Here is a 26,373-nt window from a genome sequence, read left to right as displayed (position 1 = left end):
AGGCTTTGGCCTCTTTGCAAGACTGGTCCCCCCAAAAGCCACTCCTCTTTGCTGGCAGACTGGTCAAAGTGCACGACATTGCCATGTCCAATGCAAGCCCAGTGGTTCTGCATGGCAGGAGAGGACGCCGAGAACCCATCTTCCAAGAGGGGTGGAGTACGCTGGCTGCGGAGCAACTTGAAGGAAATTCACCTTGTTCATTATCCCCTAGATAAAATAAAAAAACACTGAGGTGTAGAGGGGGATCCACCAAAAGGATTACTTTTTCTATAACACCGCTCGGATTTAAAAGCTGTGGATTCACAGACCTGATACAAGCACACTGTACGAGTCTCAGCATTCCTCATCTCTAGAATTGTTCCAATCCAAAGACTCAGAGTATTGAATACATAAGAGCTGTATGGTAGCCTATACAATTCACTTATGGCATGCATTTTAAAATCCCAGTTCAGTACACATAAAAAGGATACTGCAGAAGATACCTGGAATTTGACTTCAAGGTCTGTCCACATCTATGGCAAAGGCCAATTTTTAAAAGCATAGAGATGAGAGCTCTGGTGAAATCCCATCTACAGACGGAGTATGGTTAACATGGCTACAAGCAAGCCAAATTTAAAGTGGTTGTAAAGCTTCATTTAAAAAACAAAAACATGCCTATACTTACCTGCTCCGTGCAATGGTTTTGCACAGAGCTGCCTGCATACTCTTGATTTTCCCCCGCTGGCGCTCCACACCCCTCTTTAATCAGTGTCGCCACAGAAAGCCACGTTCTACGGGGGGCACCCGTGCATGCTCGCTCCTGTCCATTGACACAGGCAGCGGGATTCAGCTCCACCCCCCTGCATCACCGGATTTGACAGCAGCAGGAGCCAATCGCTCCACTACGATCAATTGGTCCAATAAGGAAAGAGACAGCAGCGGGCTCTCATGCATATCGCTGGATCGGACACAAATTTCATATATTGCAGCTTACTGGTGCTTAGCTGTGATGAATGCATTTTCTTTTAGGCCAAGAACAGTTTCAGCACATAGCTGTTCCATCCAGGGCTGTGGAGTCGGAGGAAATTTTGGGTACCTGGAGCCGGAGTCAGCAAACAATGCACCGACTCCTACAAAATTTAGATTGTCGGAACATTTAGGAGTCAAAACATTTATCTACCGACTCCACAGCCCTGGTTCCATCATGCCAGAATTGAACTTCACACTCTGTAAACTGAAATAAATTAAAACAAATATCCCCCCCCCCATGTAATAGAGATGAATAAAAAGGCAGACATGCTTGTAGTCCAACCTGGGTGACAACCATGGCTCACTCCATAGATACAGTAGAGCAGGGGGGTCTCAAACTGGCGGCCCTTTGGATGTTGCGAAACTACAAGTCCCATGAGGAATTGCAAGGCTGACAGTTACAAGCATGCTTCCCACAGTCAGAGGCATGATGGGACTTGTAGTTTTGAAACAGCTGGAGAGCCACCAGTTTCAGAACCCTGCAGTAGAGGAAAAAAAAAAAAAAAAAAAAAACTACCAGGTAAAAGGAAAAAGCATACAAAAGGAAAAAAAAAAAAAAAAATGTAGTCACCTAATGCAACAGGCTGGTAGGCTGCAATATTAGATTTGCTTTACATTCATTAGAGAAAAAAAAAAAAGTACCGTAATTGAAAGTTCATATCAAGCTGGAGTTTCCCCCCCATTAAAAATGTACGTTTCGTTAACTCGCTCTGATATACAGGGGCCATGTAGTATTTGTAGAAGGCACCATGACATAGGAGATAGTCCATTGTTTTTCATTGAATTTTATCACTTTTCCCTGCACAGAACACTAAAATCTTCACTAAAACAAACAGACAATGACCTGCCAAAACACACAGTAAAAGCTTCCAAACAGACCTATAATGATTGCATCAGAAGAGATGTGCCAAGGGTGCCATAAAACCAAAGCCCTTAATGAGGCAACTTTAAAAAGTGGAGATGGACAAACATATTCCCCTTTCCTACACTATAAAAAGGACTCAACAGATCACAAGTGCAATGTCAGGCTCTGACAGACACTGCCTACAGCTCTATTGCCCATACCTAGGTACGGGCCTTCAGTTAGAAAGCTGTAGGTAGTGTCAATGAATAGAGGGCACTCAGCTCAATCCATCAAGAACTATTTGGGGGGGGGGGTGGCCTCAAGTACCGGAGCATGTTACACCCCAACTCCGGGTGCAAACCTAATATGCTCCAAAAAGGTGAACTTGGCCTTTAATGGGGCGACAACACTACTTTATTTGAAGTGAAAAAAATCAGAAGCGTTGTCACCGTTTGGACAGGACACATCTTAGATCAGTGGTTCTCAACCTGGGGGTCGGGACCCCCTTGGGGGTCAAATGATAATTTGCCAGGGGTCACCAAATCCTGGGCTATTCCTGAAGCCCGCACCACTCTCCCAGACTTTTTGCAGCCACCCAGCAGGGCTGTCCCTGGAGCCTGTGGCTGCCCAGCTGGGTTGTTCCTGGAGCCCACGGCCACCCACTCAGCCTCTTCGCAGGTGCCCATTCAGTTCACAGCATGGCTGGGGGGCAGAGACTTGAGGTCAGCTGACTGGTGAGGAATGTGAAGTGGGATGGGCTAGAGGAGACCCCATCTCCTGATTTCGGCATAGGGGTCACTGCTGCGAGAAACCACAAAGTCGGAGACACAGCGAGTGTGATTATAGTTGCCATTAAAAGGACTCAGGGAGCGCTAAATGTCTGTGGTTTAGGCGAAAATTACTTGTCATGCCTTGGGTGCTGACAACTCATGCTACAAAAATAATTTTACTGTTAGGGGTCCCCACAACTTGGAAAATTTTATCAAGGGGTCATGGCACTAGAAGGTTGAGAACCACTGTCTTAGATGGAGAGGTTTTAGACAGACTTTAAAATAAGTGACAAAATACATTAAAGTCTAACTCCAGCTAACAGCGTTTTCCTTCTAAAAAAAATAAAAAGTTAAAACTAATTGAATAAAAAAGGTTGACTGATAAGCACCCCCGGAAGCATTTTATATTTATAGTATTCAAATACAAGTATCTTTTAAACATGGAGTTCCCCTTGACAATTTGGAATCTGAGTAGGATGCAGCAAGGCTCTCTAGCCGACAATGTTTTCCTTTTTTCCTATGACAACCCATTTCTCCTCCCTTCTGAGCACGCACAGCAGAAAGCTAAACACCGTGCCTGTGAAATGGGTACGACTATTTGTCTCAGGACAAGTTGGGTCCTGCACATTAAATTCCCCTTAAGGAAGGTGAAACGTAACGCTGAGGGAATTGAAATCTTAGCAGCTCTTCCTGAGTTGTCCCTGCAGACCTGGGGAACCATCTGGTAAGCACGGTGATAAACCAGTTTCCATGGCACAGAGATCCTAGAATGTCCCGTAACAAGATGATACTAATTGACGTTTCCTTGCACAGCTGGTAAAGCTGCATCTGTCCGGCCTCAAGAGCCTTGGCTGAGGGAAGTAAATTGTATTGAGAGGAATGGAATTACCCATCTTGCTGGTTACACGTTACAAGTGATTAAGTCATACAATGAGATGCTACAGGCAGCCCCACAACTCTTCTACTAAAGACAATAGTGGCTGCTTAGAGGTAATGGACTGGACCATACCCACGGTCCATTCAAGTATGGCAGACATTATGCTGAACATATATGGCACAAGAAAGACCCATGCAACGGTGACAGTTATTTTATGGGCTGGAAGAATTAAGAGAAACTTTAGAGCCGGTTCACACAGGGGCGACCTGTCAGGCGACTCAGCCGCCTGACAAGTCGCGGTCCACAGTAGTCAATGGAACCATTCTAATAGGAGCGACGCAAGTCGCTCTGACTTAGAAAAAGGTTCCTGTACGACTTTGGGGGCAACTTGCATTGACTTCAATACTGAAGTCATTTTGCAAGTCGCCTTGAAATCGCTATGCCGAGTCGCCCCTAAGGTCGTGCCGCCTGTGTGTGAACCGGCTCTTACCCTCATCTTAAAAAATATACAAAAGACACCCTTCGAAAATGTTTAGCAACGACAATCTACAAAAAAATACTAGTAGACAATTGGAAGCATTTTATGCCTTATCCACCTTTTGTACAAAAAATATTGCATTTTTCTTTGTTTGTTATAAAATTTTGCAAATTAGTAATTTTTCTTTATAAAAACTTTGGCCAAAATGTATACTGCTACATATCTTTGTTAAGAATAATCCAAATAAGTGCATATTTGGAATTTGTGAGTTATACAGTTTACAAGCTATGTGCCAATCATTGAAAACTCATAACATCTGATGTACTGACAGCCTATTTCATTTGAGATCCCAACAAGCCAGGATAATACAAATATCCCCCAAATGGCACCCCTTTTAGAAAGTAGACAGTCCAAAGTATTTACTAAGAGGCATAGTGAGATTTTTGAAGCTGTAATTTTCCACAATTCTTTGCAAAATTAAGACCCCCACAAAATTGTCAAACAGTTTCACACGCACACACTTACACCCCAAAATACATTCTGCTACTCCTCCCTAGTATGGCAATACATGCAAGACTTGCACAGCCTAGCCACACACAATGGCCAAACATGCAGGGGGCACCATCAGGTGTTCTAGGTGAATACATTTAAAATCTAATTGACTTCCGTACCTATTACACTTTTGTGAGGCACTAATGGGCACTGTAGTGGCATGGATGTGGCACAGATGAGCCAGGGATGGAGCATGAATGTGGATGGATGAGCAGAGATCGAGGCTGCAGGCACAGCCCTGCTGCACCGGCTTCCTCACACTGTACTGATCAGTGAGAGAGGAGGAGCTGAACCAGACATGCTCCAGTTTGTTTACAAGTGATCACTCAGTAATTGGACAGAGTGATCAGTTGGTAAAGGCCCGCTGTCATTGGCCCTTTACCCCGATCCAAGACACGCCGGGCCTGGGAGACCCAGCAGTCAGACATTCCCAGGTGCGCACATTATAGTACGCCCTCCAAGGAGTTATCCGACCACGTTTTAGCCATCATTCAGCTATGGCCCGGCAGCAAGTGGTTAAGGGAGGCCATTTTCACCATTTTAAACTAATATAGCATTTTACACACCTGATGCCCCTTGAAGCTGGAAATCACTAAAAGACGCCGCTACTTTATGATTGCCACTTTTGTCTGGGTCCCACACCAAGCAGCTGCATTGTGAAATTAATGAATTATAAAATGAATACAAAGTATTCTCTGATGGAACGAATTGGAGAGGTGGGGAGGAGACGTCTCATTCTCCACCTCGTAGAGAGTATATTTCTTTATGCAAAATTACTTTGGTACCAAGGGAGCCATGTATAAACTAGCAGAGCTATAAAAGTGATTTTTAGTGAAGGGGGAGTCTGATTCAAAAAGGCCAAGTTCACCTTTACAGAAATGGTAAAATGCACCATGCATTATACCAACAAGGCTTTCCAAGTCTAATAACCAATTTCCACCAAACCATTAGTGGCCATTAGCGTCAAGTCGGACAAACAAAAATATATATGCGTGTACCCTTACAGACACCATTCAATTGACCAAGTAAGTCTTCAGCACAGTTTTAGACTTGTGCTTGAGCACTAGGGACAGCGGAACATTTATGCTTAAGTTATGTCGGCCATAGACTGTTCGAATCTCAGCCAGTTGAGCATAAACTCGCCACGATTCAAACTATGCATGGGCAGGCTGAATGTACCAGATTTTACTTGCGATTATAGCTAGCAGAAGGTATAGCCATCTCTGCCAAGAGAAGCCATTGGTTCAGCAGGAGGGATTCCCACATCAACATTATGTGTATAGGGGCATCAAGCAATTTTGTTTCCCTTCAAACACGTGTATGACCTGCCTTAGAGAGAGGCAGGAGGCACACACCTCTAATGCCACCTTCTATTGTGCATTTCTTATAGTGTTTACTGTGATAGTCAGTGGGAAGAATGCTCCTTACACTTGTCATTGGCAAGATTTACCCCCTTACAAATAGCTAAAAAGATCATTAGTGTCAGTGGGAACTTCGAGTCAGAAATTGCTTACTGCTCAAGGAACCCCTAGCAACCTCTGGAGGAACCCTATGGTTCTATGGAGTCTTCTATAAACTCAAGATATTGATCAGTTCAAGCCTATTTTAATAATCTCATGTCAATACCCACTTTTAGAGTCTATGATTGCTTCTAATACAAGTAGAGCCGCTCGGTATAGCAAATGTTTGGTCATGCCCGAATCCCTGCCATGCCTATTATAGGTTTCCCCCATGACAAGGGCTTGATAGGCATACTGTGAATAATTCATAGGCAATTAAGTGAATAAACCATATGTCAACTATGCCTAGACCTCGCATGAATATTGTATGAAACCCTACCCAAAATGCTTATCGACCTCCCGCCGACACATACAAACCCTTTTAGATTTTGGACAGCAGTTGCTGCCAAGCTCCCATCTTTGGGAGTCTCCCCTTGTTCAAAATAGAAGAGCAGAACAATACCTAACCTAATACAATAGGAATTCTAATGCCTCATTCACTTGCTCTATGTTCTAGCCATGTTCTTCGAATTCTAAGATTTCATATTCATTCAGGGGTTGGGCTTGGCCTCTTGGTTCCAGTGAAAGGATCCCTTAATACATCAGCATACCAAGACATTTTGGACAATTTCATGCTCCCAACTTTGTGGGAACAGTTTGGGGATGGCCCCTTCCTGTTCCAACATGACTGCGCTCCAGTGCACAAAGCAAGGTCCATAAAGACATGGATGAGCGAGTTTGGGGTGGAGGAACTTGACTGGCCTGCACAGAGTCCCCCCCTATAGAACACCTTTGGGATGAATTAGAGCGGACACTATGAGACAGGCCTTGTCCAACATCAGGGCCTGACCTTACAAATGTGCTTCTGGAAGAATGGTCAAACATTCCCATAGACACACTCCTAAACCTTGTGGACAGCCTTCCCAGAGGAGTTGAAGCTGTTCTAGCTACAAAGGGTGGTCAACTCAATATTGAACCCTACAGACCAAGACGCCAATAACGTCCATATGTGTCTAAAGTCAGGCATCAATACTTTCGGTAATATATTGTATTCAAGACCTTTAGAGCCGGTTCACACAGGGGCGGCACGACTTAGGGGGCGACTCGGCCAGGCGACCTGAAGACGACTTCCAAGGCGACTTGCAAAATGACTTCTGTATAGAAGTCAATGCAAATCGCCCCGAAGTCGTACAGGAACCTTTTTCTAAGTCGGAGCGACTTGCGTCGCTCCTATTAGAACGGTTCCATTCACTAGAATGGGACGCGACTTGTCAGGCGGTTGCGTCGCCTGACGAGTCGCCCCAGTGTGAATCGGGTCTTACCCAAAAGAAAAAAAAGAAGAAAAACTGTTGCTGTAACTGCAGTGTATGCTCCAGTTTGAGTGTCTAAATTTTCTAGTCCAACCAACACTTCCCCTCCCCCCACAGATATAACAATGCCGCTGTCGAAAAAAATTGCCACCTGTGCTCCTTTATCCAGCGTGGGGGCATGCTATTACAGGTGGTGCGTTACTGGCAAGATCAACAAGCGAAACAGGGTAAAAGGCCTAATAAAAAAAAAATATATAATAAAAAAAAAAAAGTAAAAATGCAGAAACCACAGCCAATGATTGGCAAGCTGCAATATACTACATTTTTGGTTTTAAGAAAAATAAGAAAAGAAAAAATAAGAAAAATACGGCTTTGAAAGAGAAGTATAGACAAAGCTTTTGTTGATCATATTTCTCTTGTGGGTCACAGGAGTGCACTTATTTTTCAAGAAGCAACTCCATAATAACTGAGGACAAACACAAAGGTAGGTTGTTAAATATAGTGTTGAGTCCTTAAAGCCCAAACGTTTTGTGAAATCCATACAACGGCGGCCAGTGACAAACATGAACGGAAAGGTTTATTTGATGAAATGTAACTGTGCCAGTAGCAGATTGTTTACCTTGGAAATAATACAAAGCTTGTATCGTTTTTCGTACATTTAGGCAGCCATAGGAGGGAGCCGAGAACAAGGCAATCTTGCTGAGCATGCAGCGACATGACACGCAAGGGATGCATCCAGGGAAAAACAACCCCATCCCTGGGCTGAAATTACAGGGCTTACAAATTAAGTGTAATTAATTGTTTTAAGTGCACTCAGATGTTGGCATTAGGCAAGAAATCACAAGTGATTAGAGGAGACCCAACTGCAAAATCCGATCCTTTACAGCGAACACTCCACCGATCTAAGCCAGTGTATCATTATTGGATATTCATGGACCCTTAGGGCTTTGTGACAGAAGGGATTCTAGGCGGCGCTGTTGCACAACCAAGAACCAGTCCTGCCGCCCCATGGCTGGGTGCAGTGTATTATTCCTGGGGCTCGTCATTGGGGACGTATTAGCACAGGCGCACGAGCATGGATGAATTTTTATGTCCCAGTGGAGGCAAGGCCTATAGGAAACAACTTTTGTTTCTTTCTTCTAAAAAAATTTAAATAAAGTCTACTTCTGTCCCTGCATACATACATACTTATAGAAATGCAAAAAAAATAAATAAAGCACCGAGAGAACACTGTTAACCCTTTGATCGCCCCTGATGTTAACCCCCTTCCCTGCCAGTGTCATTAGTACACTGTCGGTACATATTTTTAGCACCGATCACTGTACGGTTACTGGTTCCCAAAAAAGGTGTCCGATCTGTCTGCTGCAGTCCCGCTAGAAAAATCGCCGATCACTGCCAATACAAGTAAAACAATAAAAAAAAATGCTATAAAATCTCCTATTTTGTAGACGCTGTAACTTTTTGCGCAAACCAATTAATATACACTTTTTTTTATACCAAAAATATGTAGCAAAATACATATTGGGAGTAAATTGAAGAAATTCGATTTTTTTTATTGGATATGTTTTATAGAACACACACACAAATTGTTTATAGCTCATAAAATAAAAACCAAAAAGGTAATCAAATACCACCAAAAGAAAGCTCTATTTGTATAAAAAAAAAAAAAAAAAAAAAAAAAAAAAAAAAAAGGGATGTCAATTTGGGTACGGTGTGGCACGACCACACAATCGTCAAAGTAATGCAGTGCCATATCACAAAAAAATGGCTTGGTCATTAAAAAGGTGGGGTAAAACCTATCCGGGGCGGAAGAGGTTAAAGTAGAACTGTAGGCAAAACTTTCTTCATTTTGGGAAAGGGCAAAGGGGGTTATAAATCTGTCAGCCTTTTGGTCATCTGTGTCCGATTGTAGCGATTTCCCTTCACTTCCTGTCCCATAGCCAAAACCGGAAGTGTGAGGAAATCCCTGCAAATTGTGGGGATCCCTGGGGGACCCCCAACTCACCAGAACTAGTGTCCCCATTAGAACATTTTTCCTCTTTTCTGGGGAAAAACTAAATTTGGGATTTTGTTTTACTTTCAATGAAAATGGTAGAGGAGAAATCTCCCAAACGGAGGCACAGATAGCAATAAAAACTGACAAGCATTCTAATGCCTCGGCATTCTATCCACAAACTAAAAAAAGAAAAAATACATTTTGGCTTTAGTCATATTTTAAGGCCTGTGAGTTGTGAGGTGGCTCCTCCATGGATCAGACCTGGTTTTCCCAGCATATCCCACAGTTGCTCGATTCCTTGAAAACGTTGCGTTCCTCAAAACCACCTTGAATTCATCAGACCAGGCCAACTTCTTCCATTGCTCTGTGGTCCAATCCTGATCTGATCGGGCCGCCCATTGACTTCCATGGTCCACTGAAAACAGACGCAAGTCCATACGTTCACCATTCATCGGTCCGTTTTTTACGCAATCCCCATAGAGAACAGCGGGGCTCCAACAGGTCCATCTCAGCACAAAGATGCGAGACGGACCTGTCAAGACAGATTTGCCCTGCGTAAAGGGGCCTCCTTATATGGCCGCCTCCACTAGGTGTAATCCGCTTCCTCAGCAGGGGATCTCTCTGCTGATCAGGCAGATGTCCATGTCCACAACGCAGAGGGGACACGGACAGTACCACTCTCCTCTATGGGGCAATCAGATAGAAAGCAACTGCCTGCGTTTTCATCCGAGCTGCCATTTTTGCAGACAGGATCGTATTGGATGGGGGTGGGTGTCAGCGGACAATGGAGGGTCCAATCAGGTCTGCCTGAAAAACTGACAGACTTGATTGGACAGTGCATGTGAAAAGGGGCCTTACTCAAATCCTGACGCTTTCAAATATATCTACTTCATAGACAACATGTTCAATTCAATATATCCCACCCACTTCCAGGTGCCATTGGAAGGATAATAAAGGTTATTCGCCCACATCATGCAAAAGATGCAATCTTCTCTACAACGGGTATATACGCATAGTGAAATATTTCTCTTTGTCCACTCTAAGAAAAAAAGGATACAATTAGCGGCAGGTTACATAGAGATTCTTCTTAGAAAGCCAAAATATTTGAGTGATAAGTATTTTGCATTTCTTAAGGTGCAGTTTACAGGCAAAAGACGCATTCCTCGGGGATAGATGGCAATGTACTAAAAAAGGTGCCCAAAACACTGCAAAAAACACAGATGTGTAAAAAAATAAAAATAAGCCTATTGGGATCCTACAAAACTGGATTCTTACCAATTGGTAAGTGGCACCCAAATTAGGCCAGACATACCATATACAGGGATCAGGTCTTATACAACATCTCTCAAAAATCAGAGAAGTGGAATGAAAATTCAATTATATACCATTGTTGTACTAATAAAAAAAAGTGTGTAAGCTCAAAATAAACTCCCCCCCCCCCCCCATATTAGGAGGATCCTGTGTATAAATGCAGAGCCCATAACAAAGCTCGCAGAGATGTATTCAGAGCAAGCCGCATACTGCAAACGCCTATCAGGTGTCACAAAGACCCATTCCACATGTAAAGAATGGCGCACTATGGGGGTGCGAGAGAAGAATACATACAATCTGCAAGGACAACTACTAGGTTCTAGTTGGCTATAGACGAGACCCTTCTGTTCAGCGAGAACAATCCCAACAACAGCCACTGTATAGAGTAGCAATGCACCAAAATTTAGGCCGAAAAAATAAATAAAGTGGCGATAGCAGCTGCCAAAAGAGCAATTTGGGGGAATTTTTTTATACGTTCTTGCTGCGTTTTCAGCAGGGGGGGGGGGGGGGTGTTTTTGGTGCATCAACATTAGACAGAGGTTACCTCCCCGAATTTGAGCATTGTCATGCATACAGCACACACACACACACACACACACACACACACACACACATTACTCTGCAGACACCCCTTGCGCCAGCATTCTCAAAGGGGGGGGGGGGGGGGAATACTGCCAGTGGTACCTCCAGGCTTTTCAACACCCACACACCTCAAACTCCATTAAAAAGTATCCATGATCAAATTGTGTAATCATATATAGTCATTTCCGCAGCTTTGTTCAATTCTTTCTAGCCTACTCCTAATACTCTGAATGATCTGTAAACTCTGAAGATCCCGACACTTTACTTCCCAAGATTCTGTGACACTTAGTCAACTTTGTCAACATTATGGAATGAAACAAATTGTATGCTGTGCCATAGAACTCCTTTAAATTAACATTGCAGTCCATCTATGGCACTTAAAACGCACCAAAAAAAAAAAAAAAAAAAGACGCAAAAAAGGAAAGGGTCCTCGGAACCCTGAAGGTTCAAAGTTGCGTCTCTTTGCCCTCCACCCACATTTTTACTGACCTTGTATCATCAGACTACCGTTAAAACAGTTACAATGGCATTTTCACATCTAGGTGTTCCAAGAAGTATAACAAAGCCATATACCATGGCTCAAACATCTGTAATGCAAATCACACCTATCAAAATATCTGCTGCATTGCAATACATTATGCAAACCCCATAGGTTTGAGGCTCCATTCATGTGTTTTTTTAGGTGCCAAAACACATGGGGGTTTATTTATACTAAAACTGAGAAGTGAAAAAGCCGGTGCATGGTAGCCAATTAGCCTCCAACTTCAGCTCGTTCAATTAGGCCTGGTCCACATCTATGCATTTTTTTTTTTTGCATATATTTGTACTGCATTTAACAGAGTTCCACCCAAAAAAATGAACTATTAACAGCTTGCCTTTAATGTAATTTTTTTTTTTTATATATATATATATATATATATATATATATATATATATATATATATATATATATATATATATATATATATATATATATATATATATATATATATATATATATATATATATATATATATATATATATATATATATATATATATATATATATATATAGTTTTACTCACTTCTATCTGGCCGTTACTAGGCAGTATTCATAATCTGCCCGATTCAAGGTGGTTAAACTTCCTGTCCCAATACCCCATTGCCTAATTTCCCCAGGAGTCTCTGGGCAATATATAAATAAAATCATGCCCACACATATGATGGATACGGACACAACAAGTGCTGGAGGATACAAGGGAAATGTTTGCAATGATTTCTGGAATGATTGGGGAGCTATTAATATGTTTTAGGCTGGATTCACACCTATGCAGTTTGTAGTGCTTTTTGCAGATTTGCACTACAGTCCATTTAACCATTTCCTATGGAGCACATTCTGTAGTGCAAATCTGCAAAAAGCACTAAAACTGCATAGGTGTGAATCCAGCCTTAGGGATTATTTAATGTGATTAATTTTAGCTTGCAAAAAAAATATAAATTATGCTCGAAACCACGCGTTAACATTGTTTTTTATGAAACACATTCTGTAGTGCAAATCTGCAAAAAATATAAAAAAAATAGGTGTGAACCAGGCCATAAGCTTGGACAATAAACCTGGAAGCCAATTGGTTTACACAGCTGCACCAGATTTTGCACTCTCCAGTTTTAGTAAATCAACCCCATTGCGTTATAACAGCCAATTCACTAAGAAATGAGTGTCTACACACAAGGGCAGGTGCATTGCTTTACATTATACAAGCAGGTTGGGGTGTCATTCAAAAGGAGTGCATATACACGGCAGGAAAAAAGGCATCACAGCATGCATTAGTGCGAACACACACACACACACACACACACACATAAATAAATACAGCCTTACGGCGCCTACCCAAACCACTAGACAAAAAAGACTACTTGTGGTAAGAACACGTAAACAACGCAACATGCCCATCACACGCACAAATACACATGCCATAACAGGTGTCAGCCCCACTCTTTATTTAGATTAGGTTTTAAGTAGGTCAAAAAGAAGAACCAGTTGACCGTGAACTGAAGTACAGATAGACAAGGAGAGGTCTGACTCCGAACACCGCGAGAGAACAGCCAATCCGCTTGGTTGTCGCTGTAACACTGGGGACCACAACATCCTCCAAATTATATATTAAAAAGATGCACGCCCGCATTATTTTATTCCCCTTTTTACGCAAGTAGCTTTCACTGGCTCTTCATAAGAGACTTTACTGGGAGAAAAAAAAAAAACAACACACAAACACACACCTCTAAAATGCATGCTCTCCTCACCACTAGAACATAAAAGGGAGGCGTTTTGTAGTCCAGCAGTGGGGAACTCAGGCATGGTTGACAACACTGCTTGAGATTTCAGTGCAGCAGCTGTTTACTCACTACAGGAAGTGGGAAGCACAGTACATTTCTGGTAAGACAGTTTATCCCCCAGTATTTTTTTTAAAGTGAGACAGCAGCGTGGCGCCATTGTCAGTCTGCTGTCAAAGTCAGTCAGCCAATAAGGAAAGAAAGGTGGCAGGCTGCGGCTCAGTGTCTGAATGGACATAGAGCTGTGGTGGCTCGGGTGCCTCCATAGCAAGTTGCTTGCTGTGGGGGCACTCAATAGACAGGAGGGGCCAGGAGAACCGAAGAGGGACCTGAGAAGAGGAGGATCTGGGCTGCTCTGTGCAAATCCAGTGCATGGTAGAACATTTTTTTTTGGGGGGGGGGGGTGTTAAAAATGAGACTCTACAAATCACTTTAATCCTTGTAGTGTGGGAAAGCCCCAATGCAAACGTTTTTTTTTTTCTGCTGCTTTAGACGGGATGGGGCTTTAAAGGCAACGAGCCAGCACTGAAAACCCTGCAGGTGTCAAAAACCACTTAGCAAATGAGGAAAATCGGAGGAGTTTAGCGCACATTGCAACCCATATGTGCGCGTCTTCTAATAAGGAATTCTTCATACACAAAAGGGATGCACCATAAAAGAGCAGCTGCAGGTTAGAACAGTATTGTACAATTATTTTGTGCCTCGGAGACCAAAATAAATCATGCAAGAAGGAAAAAAAGAAAAATACTAGCTCAATGATTCTAGATGGAGACGGTAACTTATCAGCTGCACACAGACCCCTCTCCGATCTTTGTATGTGGAATATATTTAGCCGTTTCAGGTCTGCTGAAAGATGCCATTTCATGCTTGCAGTTGCGTGCTGCACCCTCATGGGAGAGTCGCTGATTCTGTTATTACAGCCCCACTAATGAATCAGCACCAGGGAAGGCACTCTCCGCTCTCATTCAGCCTGACCAAGGTCTCTCAACAGACTTCCTCGTCACTGAAGGCCACAGACCTGAGAAGATTGCAGGGAGACAGTCTGCTTCACTGTCTGAAATCAGAGGCCAGCAGCCAGCTATGCAATACAATATTCTTCCCCGTCTTATGTAACCTGCTATTGTCAGATGGCAAATAAGACTGCAGGTCTCATGTATGAGAAGTGCAAGCGTAAAAAGGAGTTCATTTTAAAAAAAAAAAAAAAAATTATTATAATATATACACATTATATATATATATATATATATATATATATATATATATATATATATATATATATATATATATATACACATATACATATATACACACATATATATACACATATATACACACACACACACACACACACACACACACACACACACACACACACATATATATATATACACATATATATATACACATATATACATACACACACACACACACACACACACCAAATGTAGGGGGGGGGGGGGGAATGCATGTTTATGGTGTACGGATCCTCTGCTATCCGCAGACAGGTTTGGATATTTGTTCTTGCGCTTAGTCAGCCTCCTCTACATGTCATGACTGAGCCAAAAGACAACCCCACCCACCCAACATCTATGAGTGGGAAGTATTGCGAGTCCATAGTGTCATGATTAACGTCAATGTAATTCAAACAATAAACTACGAGAAAACTATTTCCACAGTGGTCTATTTCCTGCAACACAGCTACAAAAATGACCACCTACTACTGTCTATTTTACCTCAAAGACAACATTCCTTTACCAACCAATTCAAGATTATTCATCAATGGGTCTTGTTCATCTGGTTGAAGGGAAATGTATTCTCAAGATGCTCCACCATGGGGAAAACGTAATGACCAGTAAGATACATTAGTGTTGCCAGTGTTTTGGGTTGATAAGCAACTGGGATGAATACCAATACCACCAAGATTAGTTGGTAAGCCCAAAATTTACACTGCTACTAAAAATCACCTATATAGCCAATCTTCTGATATTAAAAGCGGTTATATACCACTGGACATTTTTGTACCCTAAAGGTAATGTTATGCCTCGACCACACGACCGGTTTTCCGACAAGAAAGCTGGCTTTTTTTTTTTAGATTGTTGGGAAAACCGGTCAAGTATGCTCCAAAAAAAAATAAAAAATAAAAATATTTGAACCTGCTTTATTTTTTCCCGTCGTGTTTCTCGTCAGTCTTTTGCTTTTCGCGAAAACCGCTTGTGTGTATGCTTTTCCGAAGGGGGGGGGGGGACCACGCATGCTCAGAATCAAATATGAGACGTGAACGCTCGTTCTGGTAAAACTAGTGTTTGTAATTGAGATGGCACATTCTTCACTCTGTGGACTGAAAAGCGCAAATCATCTCTCAAGCTTTTACCAACACAAGGATCAGCAAAAGTAGCCCAAAGGGTGGCGCCATTTGAATGGAATGTCCCCTTTATAGTGCCGTCGTACGTGTTGGACATCACCGCACTTTGGTCAAGCGTTTTTTTGACTGAATGTGTGTATGCAAGGCAGGCTTGAGAGGAATCACGTCGGGAAAAACGTCGGGTTTTGGCATGTCAGGAAAACGGTTGTGTGTACAGGGCATGAGACATCTTCCAGTGTCGAGATGTCAGAGCTGAAGGCACTCCCATCTTTAACCGTCTTGCTTCCGGGTTCACGGATTCCGGCTCCGACTGGCCAGAGCCACGATGACGTCTTTACAGTGCATGCGTGCAAAAGCCACCATTTTACGGCACAGGGCTCTGAAGAAATGCTCCAGGTGCCCGTTTTTTAGAGTACATGTGTCAGTGATGTCACAAGCTGAATGTACAGTAAATATCTCCTACGATGAAGAGCCATTTACACTACCTATAGGCAAGTCTTACGTAGAAGGTAAAATTCAGATACAGAAGTTTTCATCCACTTTAACCATTTTTGACATGTAGGCATATCTCACAGGCTTCAGCTTGTACAGGAGCAATGTGAACAGTAAGCTTTTGTAAAAACTTTCAGCAAGCGTCAGTTTTCTCCAAGCCTTTAAAGTGCCCTTCAGCTCCTGTTAGGAAAAGTTACACACATAACTTATTGGGAGTGCCGACTGCCGTGGTAAACAAGCCGTTAGAAGACTTCAAGTAGAGCACTGAAGCCCGCTAGTAGCTTGTTTAAAGTGACAATCTCCCATTAAGAGAGTGTTCAACATTTACAAACTGGACCTGAAGCTTCCTGAAAGCTCTGCAAATTCTTTGTATAAGCTTGCCGTTTACACTGCTCTTATACTGTACAAGCTGAAGCCCGTGTGAAACAGGCCTTTGGGCACATTGCTATATTAATGGCCCATAACAAATTCTGGCACAACATAGAAAAATAATTAAAAGTATCTTCAGCCAAGTTTTTTTTCCTGGTATATATTGCGGTTTGTTTCCCCTTTAAGGAGATTTCCTCTACGAGTCCTTGTGTCCATTATGACAGACAAAAAAAATAAAAAATAAATTCACATTTTTAACAGCTGGCATTGGTGCAGAAGGCTATGGAAATCTCTGTTAACAAGCCCATTCTGGTACCAACTGCCTAGTAAGTCTATTTTTACTATCTGGTGTGTCTCATTGACAAGACCTGAAGGTAAATTGTCGCAACAGGACAATCAGCAAACATTGTAACTATTCCCTATGTTATCTAAAAGGATAATAAAAAACGGTCAAAAGTACACTTTAATAGTTATCTTTATAGTAAATTTACCAATATGCTGCTCTACAAAGTACATTTTGGGTGAACTATTTGATTTCTTGTTTGGATAATCTCTAAATTAAATAATAATTCTACAATATGGACGGTAGTGTTCAACAGGGACTAGTCCCGTTACTGCCCGTGTGATCAACAAGCCTACACACAAATGTTAAAATGACAAATTGTTGTGAACTTGACAAGCAACAAGTAGATCACTAGGCATGGTTATGCGAGTAATCACTACCACAATGTCTGAATGTTAGAACAGCCAAGAGGGAAAATTCATAATACAACAGAGGACAGAAAAATGGGCCAACACCAACTTTTGAGGCCGACAGCAAGCCATCTGAATAGCTGGGCAAGGAGGATGTCCTCAATGAATGCTCATTAATGTCTCCATTGACATATGGATTGTAAGGCCATTCCTGTTCCACACAGGGACCTTTGTATTGGGCAACTACAGAAAACCTACCTACCCCTGCATGGATTGCCAATTTTATACCCACCACTGGCAGAATAAAGATGCAGTCTGAAAAAGGTCACCCAAGCCTAGAATACACAAGCCAAATGTCAGCCGGTTCAATAGAAACCGTCCAACATTCAACCCATGTGTACGGCAGGCGGTCTGACAGAAGCTGGCCATTCATCCGGTTTCTGTCGAAGGCTCATGATCGAAGTAGGTCTGCCGAGCACTGACCGGAGTGTTCTAGAGGACGTGTTGTCCACAGTGGCTCCGACCTGAGCCGTCAGCTTTGTGGTGGTGTGTACAGGGATATGGAGTATACTTCCCAAAACCTTAGCTGTACAAATTCCTTTGTCTCTTCTTCCTGTAACACCAATTACAGAGAGGCTGCCAAGACCAACGTGAATCCTATTGGTTGCTGTTTGAAACAATTTAACGAGAATATTTATCTTTTATATCCCTTTTACATGGGTGGTCTGCTTAGATCTTCCTGTGATTTTTCAGGCTGATCTGAATGGATGCCCCATGTCAATCTATGGAGCTGTGGAGTAGATTTACTGAAAAGTGGTGCGCTCAGAATCTGGTGCAGCCATGCATGGTAGCCAATCAGCTTCTAACTTCAGCTTGTTCATATAAGCCTTGGCAATAAAACCTGGAGCGGATTAGTTTCTATGCAAAGCTGCCCCACATTTTGCACTCTCCAGTTTTAGTAATTAAAGCGGTTGTAACCCCACATTTGTAGGTTTTACCTATAGGCAAGCCTATATAAAGGCTTACCCATAGTTTGTGGAAATATCTCCTAAATGTGCATCGTTTAGGAGATAATTCATGTACACTGCACCAATGAGGTCATCGGCACATGCACTGTGAATAAACGGACCTCAGTGCCGTTTCTTCAGCTGTATGCGCCATAACCGACGGCTCCCGTGCGCATGGAGTGACGTCACGCGGCTCCGGCCTGTCACAGAGCCGGAGTCCGCGGCCCTGGAATGAAGATGGCAGAAGATGAATGCAGTCACACCGCAGGCTTTGTTTGCAGGTAAGGAGCACATATTGGGCTAGTATGCGATGCATACTAGCCCAATATGTTTTTACTTTGCAGAACAAACGGGAAGTAAAACATATCAGGGTTTACTTACTCTTTAAGTGTGTGTGTGTGTGTGTGTGTGTGTGTGTGTGTGTGTGTGTGTGTGTGAGAGAGAGATATATATCCATCCATGTAACTCCAAGTCTTTTTAGATCTAAAGAAAGGTCCACTTTATTTTCCCACTTTTTTGGACAGAACATGATGAATCTTGGGTAGTTGGGTGTATACGGGTGCACATACAGCCGTCCATATACCCAATACAGGTGGAAAGTTTCAGGAGGGTAAAACTGAGTGGATTCAGCTTGGAATCAGTTCATGGATCTTCACGCCCTTACGCTGGCCATAGGTTGAAAATCGTCCAGGTTCAACAAGGACCAGCTGAATTTTGATACATCTAAGTGAATTGTGCTTCCCATATAAAAAACTAAAAAAGGTTTATACATCTCCACATATCAGTGTCTCCATTCATAGATCATGGGATTCACATAATGGGTTTGCCCTTTTTTCTTTTAAATGCAAGGGAAAGTGTATAGGGTTGCTAATTATACTTGCAATTTGTTTTCATCCTTGAGGGATGTCTACCCATCTTTTATCAAAATGCGTTGTAGGAAAAGCATTGTAATTTTATATGTGCGTTTTTTTTTTTTTTGAGGATAATGTAACAGCACCATGAACGATGGAGAAATTATACACACACACACACACACACACACACTACGATACCACGTTAGGGATGTGGTACCGAAGTTATCAAGTATAACTATTACATGTATTTTTGAAACTAAAAGGTTTAATGATCAATTTTCACTGAGCATACCTGTGCAAATGGCCCTTGCACAACATATGTGGTTTTTATGCTTCCCTTCTAATTTATGCTTCCCTTCTATAAAAAAGGGAGTGGCCCTTTAACAGCTTACACATAAGGCAGTAAACATCAACGACCTTGGAAGTTCCAGCAGTTATTGTAATAGGGCAATGCAATAAATAAAAAACACACACACACACACACACACACACACACACACACACCATAAATTACAGCAGGGATTGGTTGGAAAAAAACCAACAGGCTGGTTGTACTGAAGTTAATCAATGGATTGACTTTAGTAAAACCAGTCTGCCCAAAGACAGCCTAAAATTCAGCTAGTTCCTGCTGAACCGAACAAATTGCGATAAATCTGTGGTCGGCCCTAAAGGTAGCCATTGCATACAATTTGCTTGTGTTTACTCTAAGCAAGCGGCATTCCGGATTGTTTATTTTTATTTTCTAATTAGGGGACACACACACACATTGTGCTCTGTCTCCAACAGCATTTCACATTTACATCTGAATCAAGAACCGTCCACACCTTGAACCACAAACAAAAACGTCTCTCCCACAATAAGTGGGAAACAAAACCCTCATTTCTGCACACTTGGATGTTAATGTAATTGCATTCACATCTAATTAGACGACATTTAAGCAAAGTGGGCATTTTATTGCAGTTAACAAAATTAAAACAACCCAGGTTTACTTTAAATTGCTGGCAATTACACCTATGTATATGTGGCCTGGAATTCAGGAGCCAGAACCACAGACAACCCCCAAAGTTAGGCTCCTGCTGTCATTTTTGGAGAATTGGCTTACCTAGCTTATGAGATCGGTCGATCAAGCATGGCAGGGAAGGTGGCCAAACCACCAAAATGCAAAGCCTACACATATATGTTTCTGGATGACAGATGATGATCATCAATGGAGACGAGAAGGATCCACCTAGTCTATACAACACTTCTGATCATGTAGGTATAGACTATGATCATCAATGGAGACAACAGAAGGATCTACCTAGTCTATACAACACTTCTGATCATGTAGGTATAGACTATGATCATCAATGGAGACAACAGAAGGATCTACCTAGTCTATACAACACTTCTGATCATGTAGGTATAGACTATGATCATCAATGGAGACAACAGAAGGATCTACCTAGTCTATACAACACTTCTGATCATGTAGGTATAGACTATGATCATCAATGGAGACAACAGAAGGATCTACCTAGTCTATACAACACTTCTGATCATGTAGGTATAGACTATGATCATCAATGGAGACAACAGAAGGATCTACCTAGTCTATACAACACTTCTGATCATGTAGGTATAGACTATGATCATCAATGGAGACAACAGAAGGATCTACCTAGTCTATACAACACTTCTGATCATGTAGGTATAGACTATGATCATCAATGGAGACAACAGAAGGATCTACCTAGTCTATACAACACTTCTGATCATGTAGGTATAGACTATGATCATCAATGGAGACAACAGAAGGATCTACCTAGTCTATACAACACTTCTGATCACGTAGGTATAGACTACGATCATCAATGGAGACGAGAAGGATCTACCTAGTCTATACAACACTTCTGATCATGTAGGTATAGACTACGATCATCAATGGAGACGAGAAGGATCTACCTAGTCTATACAGCACTTCTGATCATGTAGGTACAGATGATGATCATCAATGGAGACGAGAAGGATCTACCTAGTCTATACAGCACTTCTGATCATGTAGGTACAGATGATGATCATCAATGGAGACGAGAAGGATCTACCTAGTCTATACAGCACTTCTGATCATGTAGGTCATGGGTGCTCAACCTGTGGCCCTCAAGCTGTTGCAAAACTACAAGTCCCATGAGGCATTACAAGCACGACTCCCAAATGCAGAGGCATGATGGGACTTGTAGTTCTGCAACAGCTGGAGGGCCACAGGTTGAGCACCCATGATGTAGTTGCTGTTAACACATTACAAAACTAAAATGCATTTTATTTTTTTATTTTTTTTAAATTAGTCTCTGCCCCAAAAGGTTACCCCTGAAATGCAAAGGGCAGGGTTGAAGAGGAAATTAACCCATAGCATCCAATTGGAAATTCTCTTATCAGTCATCTAATTGCAGTAAAGTGAAAAGACCAAACTTTTTTTTCAGGGTCATCGCTCTGCTCTAATGAATAAGCCTAATATAGTTAGCAGTCAGTTTTCCAACAGCCTATGTGTATGGTGGCTGAGAGCGACTGCAAGGCTAATGCAGCAGTTGCTATTATAGCAGCGATTTACCCAAGCATTGTTCAGCATCTCACTAAGCCTTATGTAGTGGCACAGGGCACATTAAAACAAAGCCAACCAAATATCGGTCTTTAATAAATGCAAAATTACAGCAAATCCAATCACCCAGCATTAGCAAGGTCCTACCAATCTTAGTCATTTTAACAATAAAGTTGAATCCCTTTCAAAATGATTTAAGCCACGATTATCCAAGAGATAAAAATGTATCATTATGATAAATAAAAAAAAAAAAACGCACGATGGCGTTGGAAACTTTTGACAGCTGAGCTTCACAATTGGTCTTAAAATTGATAGTTCTTTAATATAGTCTAGTAATTCTAGTTATTTTTAGAATTAGGAGTCTGGCACTTCTCTCTACTAATTACAAACATGCAGAAACAAGCAGACTGGGCAAATCTGATATTTTTCAGGCAAATTGCAAATATTTTTTTTTAGATTGTAAGCTCCAATGGGCAGGACCCTCGATTCCTCTTGTGCCAAATTGTAATGTCTGCCTTTATTTCATTAAGCGCTGCGCAAACTGTTTGCCCTATATAAAACCTGTATAATAACGTAATAATAAATTCTACTGAACAAGGCAATCCACCTGATCTGTGTGGGGAATCACAGAATTCATGAATCCCTGGCAATCCAGATGCAAGAAATTCCTGACAGTCTAAGGATTGAGCAATCTGGCTCCGTCATGTTCAGGGGGAACTGGAGAATTCCGATCTGCCTGAAAAGTAGAAGACTCAGATTGCCTACGCAAAATTCTTCTTCTATCCTATGCAACTGCATAAAATGTCAGCCAGTATCTGAGCAGCCTAGGTCTCCACACCTAAGCAGTTATGAGCATAGCATCTCACAAGTGTTATCCCATTATTATGGGTTCAAAAAGAAAAAAAGGTCATCGGTCAGCACTGCAGTTGTCAATGACACCGACGTGGTCAGATGAAGTTCACCCCAGTGGTCACCGCTCCTTCATGAACATGGAGTGGCATGCCAGGGACAATGTCATGAAACAAAGATGGCATTAGTCAATACATTATGATGTACACGGTATAGTGTTGTTGGTTGGTTATGGAAAACCCTACGCCTCAGGCACTGTGAAAGAACTTGTCACTCGATACTAGATCTAAGTAGGTGTACATAGCAACTATGCAGGCTGTATAGTAAAGCAATAGGCTTCTCAGGTTCTAATAAGGGATAATGATTTCTAAGCTATAGCTCTACTCTCCCATGTACGCACTTTTGGGTCATAAATTATGTAACAAAAGGAATGTTCTAAATTTATCTAATAAGAAATCCAGGACTGTGGTTCCAGAGGACGTCACTTTTGTCTTGATTTATAACCCTATTAAAATATTAAACCTGCAGCACTTTTTTATGCATTTTTGAAAAGTTTTCGAATTCTGTGGCATTCCATTTCAACCTCTGTGCCGGCCGACACACACACACACACCTTGAAACAAGAAGCCATCAGATATAAAAACCCCATTCCCTGGGTCTAGCCAATAATATGAAATCAAAAAAGCAATATATGGTCTAGAATACAGTAGTTGTCTTACATTCATACGCAAGAAAGAAAGATTCATACGGTTTGTGCCAGATATACAACCGAGGCATTAAATTGGAATGTAGGAAACCCTTGTCTGTGATAGAATACATTATAATAATGAAAATTGCATAAAAACGTTAACTCAACTGAAAATGGTCTATCTCCAATTCTCACTAATAGGCTAAAAGTTAAAAGTGAATAAAATAAAAACCTATCTACAGTCACACCTAGAATTCAAGGTCAGATTGAGAATGTGGCTTGCATTTAGTAGGGACTACAAATCTTAGCATGCCATGACTACAAGAGTTACAGCTTGCCTAACCTAAGAGAACAGGAAAATTCGGAATTTAGGAAATCCTTTGTCGAAATCTAAAAATGTTATGATAAAAACGATAAACAAAGCTGAAAATGTATAAATATCTAATTACTGGAACATCTTTCTTTGCCAGTACTAGATAATAGGCTGGTGATGAAAATCTGAACAGCTACTACTGTAGAATTTCAATTACATACAATTCTAAGGCACCCCTAAAATTAAAAGTGGACAAAGCTTGCTAAAAAGAATCACTAGGGGTAGGTGGTAGGCAGTGGAACACGTCAGGGGTTGTAACAATTGAGGCAAAATTTTACTTTTAATGTTGGAGGTGCAAGTTAAGGCTACTCTCAAAGAAAAAGGGGTGACCACACAATTGGGGCATTTCATCCATTGAGTCAGGATGGACCCCAATTTTGTAAGGAACTACAAATTCCAGCATGTCATGGATACAAGAGTCAGCGGCTGTTCAACCCAAGAGTATCAAGCATTTTGTGACCACATACAGGAGTCAAGGGTTGCCCAACCTAAGAATATCAAGCATCTTGTGGCCACTTTCAGGGGTCAAGGGTTGCCCAACCTAAGAGTATCAAGCATCTTGTGACCACATACAGGAGTCAAGGGTTGCCCAACCTAAGAATATCAAGCATCTTGTGGCCACTTTCAGGGGTCAAGGGTTGCCCAACCTAAGAGTGTCAAGCATCTTGTGACCACATACAGGAGTCAAGGGTTGCTCAACCTATGGTTAACAAGAGTACTCAGCCGGTGTAGTCAAAGGTTGGGTGACCCAAGAGAAGCAGGTGTTTAGTGCCAACATATGAGTCAACGGTTGCCCAAACCCAAGGAGTAGGAGGAATCATGTGCCCACATACAAGTTAAAAGGTTTTTATGGCAAGCGCCTTGAGCCCACATACAGGGAGTCAAGGCCTTTCCAACCTTAGAGTAGCAAGTGAATTGCACCCACATATGAATCAAAGGTTGTCTGACTTAAGCAAAATGTTTAATGCCCACATACAAGACTCAATGGTTGCCCAACCCAAGAGTAGCAAGCTTCTTTGCCCACATACAAGTCTTAAAAGTTGCCCATCCTAAACTTAGCAAGTGTCGGGTGACCACATACAAGGCAAAGGTTGTCGGACTTAAGCGTGGCAAGCATCTTGAGCCCACATACAAGAGTCTAGGGTTGACCAACCTAAGAGTAACAAGTGTCTTGTGCCCACATATAAATGTTGACAAACCTAAGTAACAAGCCTCTGGTGCCCACCTTTGCCCCAGGCAAAGAATAGCCAAGGGCACATCTTGGCATTACCCACCTTCTGTTTTTCATGGAGGTCTCCTTCTTGTCCAGTACCCCAGGCACACAGTTGGTGAGTTCGGTCCAGTCCGCGTGCAGTCCACAACTCCAACCAGTGGAGAATCGGGAAAACAACCAGGTCTCCTTCCTGTTGGGTCTGTAACAGGTACACTTCTTCTGGCCAGGTCTACAGTCACAGGGCACCTCCAGCCTGACGTTCTGTACTAGGTGCCTCCCGAAAGTTGTGCCCCCGGTTTTCTGGATGTGCAGAAACACAATCACATCGTCCCCTTTCATGTCAAAGGTCAACGACCGATCCAGATCCCTCACCGGGAAAAAGTACTTTTTGACATAGTGGGGATCTGGCGTGGGAAAGATGTCCTGATCCTCCTGGTAATACCGACTGGGAGACCCCAAATTCATCACCGGCCCCACATACTGGTACAAAATCAGCATGAAAAACACAGAGCCAGCCAAGATCAGCAAAAATTTGCTGGTCCTCTCAACCATGGTCCTTCCAACACACTTCATATGTCACCATCTCCCAGGGTGTCCAGGCTGGCTGGGTTCCTCAAGGTGATACAATGTAGCCAGGAGAGCCTCAGCATTCCTTCCACAGCTCCCGGATCAGGAGAACCTGGGGGATCTCCACCGTGATCTCATACACACACACAAACACACACCAGCCAATGCAGCAGATGAAGATGGCGGCGGCCACACACTTGTTGGCCTTTTAAAGGATCTCCCGAAGCAGCAGACCCTCCTCACCGCCGGCCAGCCATGCCTGGTGCTGACCTCCAACAGATCTACGGAGATCTGGGGCTCCCGGCTGCTTTCCAGCCTCCTTCCTGTCCGTACACCACCATGATCACAGCCCAGCATGCACCGCGCCTGCTCCCTACTACACACCTCATTTACATACACTCTCTCCCTCCGCCGCTCATTTCTATGGTTGTGCTCGGCCGCCCGCACTCTTTTTCTCTGCTCATTCATTTTAACCCGTTCTGGAATGCAATCTGATCACCAGGACGCTGAGTTCTCACAGGGAACCCACAACTGTCCAATGGGACAGAATCTTACTAACAGACCTGTGTGGCAGCGTGTTATACAGTGCACATGTGTAGTCTCACTTATGGGTCATTCCTACACTGCGTTTTTGTAATGCGTTGGCGTGTGTTTTATATGCATTCTTTTTTTTTTGCGTTGAATTGCGTTGCGATTATGTGCATTTGAACATGTTGAGCAAAGTAGTGCATCTTGTACTTTTTTTCACTGCCGTGCAAACGCAACGCACTGGTGTGAACTGCATTCATATGGAA

At 42.4% G+C, this 26,373-nt stretch overlaps 1 protein-coding gene across 1 annotated transcript in view; it reads right to left on the bottom strand.

Moving 5' to 3' along the window:
- Window positions 1-25,957, bottom strand: part of HS6ST1 (heparan sulfate 6-O-sulfotransferase 1) — a 145,597-nt gene extending 119,640 nt beyond the window's left edge. Inside the window, exon 1 of the mRNA XM_040348684.1 lies at window positions 25,074-25,957. Within this exon, the coding sequence (XP_040204618.1) occupies window positions 25,074-25,585 (512 nt within the window). The 5' untranslated portion in view covers window positions 25,586-25,957. The remainder of the gene's footprint in view (window positions 1-25,073) is intronic.
- Between the last annotated feature and the right edge of the window lie 416 nt (window positions 25,958-26,373).

The sequence above is a fragment of the Rana temporaria genome, chromosome 4 (genome assembly GCF_905171775.1).
Source record: "Rana temporaria chromosome 4, aRanTem1.1, whole genome shotgun sequence".
In the NCBI taxonomy this organism is placed as follows: Eukaryota; Metazoa; Chordata; class Amphibia; order Anura; family Ranidae; genus Rana; species Rana temporaria.
This window is presented reverse-complemented; position numbering and strand designations above follow the sequence as displayed.